This window comes from Erythrolamprus reginae, chromosome 1 (assembly GCF_031021105.1).
Source record: "Erythrolamprus reginae isolate rEryReg1 chromosome 1, rEryReg1.hap1, whole genome shotgun sequence".
NCBI classification, from domain to species: domain Eukaryota; kingdom Metazoa; phylum Chordata; class Lepidosauria; order Squamata; family Dipsadidae; genus Erythrolamprus; species Erythrolamprus reginae.
The window spans coordinates 28917228-28924499 of record NC_091950.1 but is presented as its reverse complement, the minus strand read 5'-3'; the positions used below and the strand labels follow the sequence as shown (position 1 = coordinate 28924499).

Genomic DNA, 7272 nt, shown 5'->3' with positions numbered 1-7272 from the left:
AAAGATGGTTTTCTAATGTGAGCTGTGGATCAAGGAGGACGCCCAAGTATAAAAAGTTTTTTTTCTTGAGGAAGGGGCCCTGTAGCTTTACTATTTTGCTCTATCCTCTATTTGAGTTTGTGACCCTAATTTGCATTTAGATGTAGGTCAGGAAGGAAATGTTTTGTGTATCCTAAGATGAGCCCTCATCCTGACCAGAATTCTGCTCTTTCTTTCCTCCTTCTATTAAGCAGAAATTATTGACGGGTCTCTGGAAAGATTTAACATTCTGCTCGGGATTAATTTCTGAACAGCTTTTGCTGCCTCCTTGTGGTGTTTCTTGGTTTTGTACCTCTACAATCCCTCCAAACACACTTGGGAACTGTTGTCAGAAAAAGAGGCTAGGGTGGTACCTCTACTTAGGAACTTAATTCGTATCGTGACCAGGTTCTTAAGTGGAAAAGTTTGTAAGAAGAAGCATTTTTTCCCATAGGAATCAATGTAAAAGCAAATAATGTGTGTGATTGGGGAAACAACAGGGAGGGTGGAGGCCCTGTTTCCTCCCAGGAGATTCCTAGAGAGGCCCCACGGAGGCTTCTCCCCACCTTTTCTGGCCCTGTTTCCTCCCAGAAGATTCCTAGAGAGGCCCCACGGAGGCTTCTCCCTGTCTTTTCCAGCCCTGTTTCCTCTCAGGAGATTCCTAGAGAGGCCCCACGGAGGCTTCTCCCTGCCTTTTCCGGCCCTGTTTCCTCCCAGGAGATTCCTAGAGAGGCCCCACAGAGGCTTCTCCTTGCCTTTTCCAGTTATAGTTTTGGAGGCTCGGGTTTGTAAGTGGAAAATGGTTCTTGAGAAAAGGCAAAAAAATATAGAATGCCTGGTTCTTATCTAGAAAAGTTCATAAGTAGAGGCGTTCTTAGGTAGAGGTACCACTGTATTTCTAACTCACAACATTCAGCTGATTGTCTTTAGTTAGGCCAGTCATGAGAAGGGTTGTGGTGTACCACGACACAGTAACAAGGTTGTTGGGAAATGTTATATTTTTAGTATGACTTGTGGACCAGGTTTGGGTGTGGTTGGAGAATTTGGAAAACACAAAAGGAGGCTAAAACACTTGGTTGAGTCATGTTAAAAACAAACAAGAGTCGGGTTTCTTTTCTTTTTTGCTGCAAATATTTATTGGAATCCAGCTTACGTGTCAAACACAAGCAAAACAATTCCAGAATAAGAGAAAGTTGCTTCAAGGCAATACATTGTTAAGTAAAAGTTGTTGCTTAAAGAAGTAATCCCTTCCCCTTTTGACTCTGTTAAATATTTGGAGTCTGCCTTATTAAGAAAAGTCAATGAGTGCTTGAGAAAATGCATAATTCCCAAGTAACACTTGGCATTTGTGAAGTGTCTTCATCTTTGTTAGTTAAGTATTCCTCTAGCTACATTATGAAAAATATTTGAGGTAAATATCTTTTTCTTTTTACGATGGCTGGACTAAATAGCTCCATAATTGCCCAGAAAAAAAGTGGAGCTCTCCAATGTTTCTTGAACAATCCTTCTGCTTTTTTCCAAGACATTTCATCATTTAGAAAAGGCAGAGAAGAAAGACAGCTATACTGGAAAAAAAAAATTCTCTCTGCTATCTTTAAGATACCTTTGGGCATTCCCCAAATTCTCAGCCAATATGGGAAAAGTTAGTTTATGACTATAAACTCAGTTTTTAGGGGCATTAATTGAATTGGCATTCCTTTGCTAAAAGAATCCCAAATCTACCACCTTTTTACATCTATTTTAAACGAAAGGCTTTTATCCACACACATTGCAGAGAGATTATTTAACAGTAAGTGCAGAAGTCAACAAAGTCAAATCTCATAGTTCTCAAGGCAGTGATGACAAAAAGAACAGGCATTTCAATTAAATATCTGCTGGCAGATGGGGAAAAATGGATGTTGAATAGCAAAAGGAACACTTATGTTTTCTATCTAGCCTACTGAGTTTGATTTCTTCATGGAAACCGATGGAAAAACTATTTGGATACTTATGACAATGATCTATCTTCATTTGAAATTGTATTTGCTATTGATCTGTCAATGCTACCGTTTAGAAGCTGCTATATTTTTAACACCCAATCCATTTGAGGTGGCCAACAGTCCTCTAAAAGCAGCTAGCCCATGAGTCGGTGGCTCCTGGTACATTAGCATCTTCTGAATTCCTTGCACTTTTCAGAGATCCTCAAAACTACTACTGAAATTTAGCAGCAAAGAGGTGCTATTTTGCCCTATTAAATGCTGGTCAAAGATGTAATAAAGATATGTGATTTCTGCTGACTATCAGCAGGAAGCAAAACAAAACATGTGCAAGTCAATTGATAGGTTTATCGTATTCCCCCAAATTAAATATACATACAAACCAGCGTACATAAAATGAAGTCACCAAAATCCCAGTCTTGCTTTCTTTTTTACTGTGGCTTTGACACCCCACAAAAGTGCAACTTCTGTCCTCACAAAATTGCCCACTCTTGATTAAATCCTATGGCATAATAATAACCTGAATTCTTGTCATGCTTTTATTCAACAAGGTACATGACAAATAATCTCCATTTTGCACAAATGACTCAGGGGCCACAAATACTTTTCACTGTGCTACATTTATAGTAGCCGTTGGAGAAAACAGTATGGAAATATGAAACAAATGCGATGGGACTCATGAAACAAAAGGACTGCTTACATATGTGTAACAGTGGCAATTGCATGATGCTACACAACAGGTCAGATACCACACAGAAACACAGCTCCTCAATGCAGGTGGCACAGCAAGCCTCAGTGTTCACTTGTTGGGCTTCCTTCTTCAGTGAGGTTTTTGAAATCCATGGACAAGGCCATCTCCTCAGCCAATGGAGGCCTCCGCCATTCTTCCCGGGTTAAGATGTAACCCACAACTGCCCCAAAAGCTATTATTAGGAGGCCCAAAGTGTTGGCAAGGATTCCTTCAGAGACGAAAAGGTTGTAGGTATCCCTGCAAAAGCAGAGGCAAAATATTAAGGTTTTTCCATACCTCCACTCTTTTTGCTCAATAAATCAATGAACAAGTGTCTATGTCTTTAGGAACATAGGAGATTGACGGTAGAAAAAGACCTCATGGTCCATTTAGTCTGCCCTTATACTATTCCCTGTATTTTATCTTAGGATGGATATATGTTTATCCCAGGCATGTTTAAATGCAGTTACTGTGGATTTACCAACCACTTCTGCTGGAAGTTTGTTCCAAGCATCTACTACTCTTTCAGTAAAATAATATTTTCTCACGTTGCTTCTGATCTTTCTCCCACCTAACCTCAGATTGTGCCCCCTTGTTCTTGTGTTCACTTTCCTATTAAAAACACTTCCTTCCTGAACATTATTTAACCCTTTAACATATTTAAATGTTTTCATCATGTCCCCCATTTCCCTTCTGTCCTCCAGACTATACAGATTGAGTTCATTAAGTCTTTCCTGATACATTTTATGCTTAAGACCTTCCACCATTTTTGTAGCCCGTCTTTGGACCCATTTAATTTTATCAATATCTTTTTGTAGGTGAATTCTCCAGAACTGAACACAGTACAGTATTCCAAATGTGGTCTCACCAGCGCTCCATACAGCAGGATCACAATCTCCCTCTTCCTAGTCTTTGACTCATTTGTTCAGTTCTCTTTATCTAATTGTATAACTTGTGTGGAGAACAGATTACATTTTGGATCATATTTATGCAGAAATATTGAAAAGTCAAAAAGGTTCACAATTTTTGAAGCAATAACTTATATGTTGGATTTTTTTACTTCGCAGTTCACCCAATTATTCTTTATAAGGGCAGAATAGATGGACCATGAGATCTTTTTCTGCCGTCAATTTTCTATGTTTCTATGTTTTGTGCATTCATTTATTCATTTATTTTACAATGATTTTAAAGCTGCTCCAAACACTACCAATTCGGACTCTAATGGCGGAAACTCTGTGGAAGGAAGGATCAGGGAAGAAACCAGGAAGAGGAAATGGTAGGACCAAAAAATAATCATCATTTTGATTTCAACAATCATCTTCTCTGTATCTCTGATCAAAAGTAGTGCCATAAATCAAGAAAACATCATCAAAAGAATCTTGCAATAGCATTTCCCACCAGATGTGCTCCAGGTGTACTGGACTACATAATAATTCCCAGGCAACATGGCACTTGGCTAGTTGGAAATAGTAGTCAAACTATTGTAGCTCAACAGACCTTAAGAATTCAAGATACTGAGGAAGGATAGTCTGGCTCTCTATAAAAATTAAGCAGGTAAAGATTAAAACAATAGCACATATTTAGCAATTCTCAGGCCTCAGCACTACTCACAATGAAAGAAGTGAAACCCACTTAGGAAAAAAAACATAGTTTACATCTGGATGAAGGATAATCACAATGTGAAACATTTTATTTATTCATTCATTCATTCATTCATTTATTTATTTATTTATTTATTTATTTATTTGTTTGTTTATTTATTTTGTCCAATACACAATGAGGGTTTTAGTGGGTATTCTCTGCCTTACAAGGCAGAAGCTGCCGGATCAAATCCCAGTAAGGGTGTGGCTAGCTGATGGGGCCAGAACAAGGCCGAAATGGTGCCATCCTAGTCTCCCTTAATTTTAAAATTTCAGCAAAAAACATGTGATACATACAGAATATAGTTGTCGGCTATGAATAAATTAACTGCCTTGAAATGGCCCTGGGTTGGGCCTAGAGGCAAAAAGGAGCTGTGATGGTCCTTCAATGTACCAGGGTTATCCGACATAAAAAGCATATAGCCCCTCCCTGGTACAGAGCTGAAGGGATCAGGTCTGGTGGCTCAGCTGTTAATTCTCTGCCTTACAAGGCAGAAGCTGCCGGATCAAATCCCAGTAAGGGTGTGGCTAGCTGATGATATATATATATACACACACACACACATAGAAAAATACAGGATGAAGGTTATAGAGGAGATACTCGTAGTAAAATATATCTAAGAAAGAATAGAAAAGAAGATATAGTAATAGAACATATCAATGAAAGAATAGAAGAAGAGATATAGGAATAGAAGAAAGGTATAGGAAATATAGGAGAGTAAATGCTGAGAGAACAGATCACAAATATTCTCACCCAGGTAGAGGCTACTCGATCACATAACATTATGAGATGGTTTATATGTTAACTTGCTGAGTTATTTTGCTCCAACTAAACATGCAAAACCTCAGTTAAAGATTTAAAACAGGGAAGAATATTTGAAGGAAACATTGTTAACAATTTGGAGAAAGTTCAGAGAAGAGCAACTAAGATGGTCAAAGACCTGTAGACTAAAAGATATAAAGAAAAGTTGAAGGATTTGGGTTTTGCTAGTTTAGAGAAAAAGGGTTAAATGATAGTAGTATTCCAATATTTGAGAGGCTGCCACAAAGAAGAAGGGGTCAAATTATTCTCCAAAGCACCAGAGGGCAGAACAAGAAACAATGGTTGGAAACTAATCAAAGAGAGAAGCAATTAAGGAGAAACTTCCTAACAATGAGAACAATTAACCAGTGGAACAGCTTGCCTTCAAAAATTGTGGGCACTTCATCGGGAGTCTGCTATTCTACTCCTGATATAAATGAGCTGGACAAACTGAAACATCCTTATTTTCCAGAATGTCTAGATTGTTTGTTTTCTATAAATATGAAGTATACAAGACAGCTTATATCAGCCATAAGAAATTATTTATATTTCACATTTTTGTTCTCCGCCTAGTATCTCAGCCTGCCTTCAATCCAGAAAAATCTAAAGTAAACAAAGAAGAGAGAACAAACATCAAACCAATTTGGCTCTGTTTGATGTAGTAGTTAAGGCAAGCGGTTGAGACAGTTTGGCCACTGGTTAAAGCATCAGCCTAGGAACAAGAAGAGTGTGAGTTGTCTAGTCCTGCCTGTGGCACGAAAACTGACTGAGTAACCTCAGGCCAGTCACCTTTCCCTAGTCCACTCTCTCCATTTCACAGAGTTGTTATTGTGTTCAAATTACCGTATTTTTCAGAGTATAAGATGCACCTTTTTCCTCCCTAAAAGAGGCTGAAAATTTAGCTGCGTCTTATACTTATCCGAGTCTGCGGAGAGGGGCGGCATACAAATCTAATTATTAATAATAATAATAATAATAATAATAATAATAATAATAATACTCTGAATGTAGCTTTTTTCGGAGCTTTTTTCCCCCAGTCCTAACTAAGTGCAAACGATCTTCCCAGCTCTTGCAGGTTCTTTCATTGTTACTCTCTGCAAAGAATGTTTTCCAAGCCCTAAGTCTTTGCAGGGTTTTTTCATTGCTCTATCTTGCTCCGAATAAGTTTCTTTTCAGCCCTAACCAGGTGCGAACAATGTTCCCAGCTCTTACCGGCTTGCAAGCTCTTTCATTGTTTCTCTCTCTGAATGAGGGTTTTTTTAAGCCATACCCAGGGGATAAAATAATATGTGGAAGCTGACCGGACTAAGGACCCTAGCCAGAGGAATATCTGGTAAGCAGATTAGTTTCCCTATTTCCTCCCCAAAAACTAAGGTGCGTCTTATACTCCAAAAAATACAGTAGGAGGAAGGAATACCATGTATATTCGTTGCCTTTTGAGTTATTTATAAAAATAATGAAGGAAAGATAAAAATAAAAATCTGGTCCAAACAGAAACATTGTGTAGGTATACATTAACAAAAGCATAACTTGCTTTATTTTGAAGAGTAGCTGTTCCAGAATACCCAACAGAGCAGTAGCAATGGAAAGGATGAGGAGGAAAGCTCCCCAAAAAACATGCTGTGGTTTGTATCTACTGCGGACTGAGAACGATGCTCCAGGGAAGAGGAAGATGTAAAATCCAAACAGCCACTGAGGAGGGAAACAAAGCAGAATTCAAAAATTACAAATACCGCACCTTTAACAATTCTACTCTTTCACAGAACGTAAGCTTACTTTCTCTAGAGCTTGACTAAAGTATCAGAAATGTATCACCAATCACAAAATAAAATCCTAATGATAGCAAGTTCCATTAATTTCAATTTGGAGGTCCACATTACCTCACAATTTTTCAAATTGTGAATATGGTTCTCTAAATTGAAACAGGGCTTGCCATTAAAACTTTCTGTAAAACCTTAAAAGTAAGCATGGATTGGATAAGATCTGAAGTTAGTTGGGGGAAAGATCAAAAGCAACGTGAGAAAATATTATTTCATTGAAAGAGTAGTAGATCCTTGGAACAAACTTCCAGCAGACGTGGTTGGTAAATCCACAGTAACTGAATTT

At 38.2% G+C, this 7272-nt stretch overlaps 1 protein-coding gene across 1 annotated transcript in view; it reads right to left on the bottom strand.

Moving 5' to 3' along the window:
- Positions 1 to 1126: 1126 nt before the first annotated feature.
- CYB561 (cytochrome b561) overlaps positions 1127 to 7272 on the bottom strand; it is a 29169-nt gene continuing 23023 nt past the window's right edge. The window contains exons 5-6 of the mRNA XM_070732896.1: positions 6701 to 6858; positions 1127 to 2982 (exon numbers count right to left, since the gene is read on the bottom strand). Coding sequence (XP_070588997.1) covers positions 2787 to 2982; positions 6701 to 6858 — 354 coding nt within the window. The 3' untranslated portion in view covers positions 1127 to 2786. The remainder of the gene's footprint in view (positions 2983 to 6700; positions 6859 to 7272) is intronic.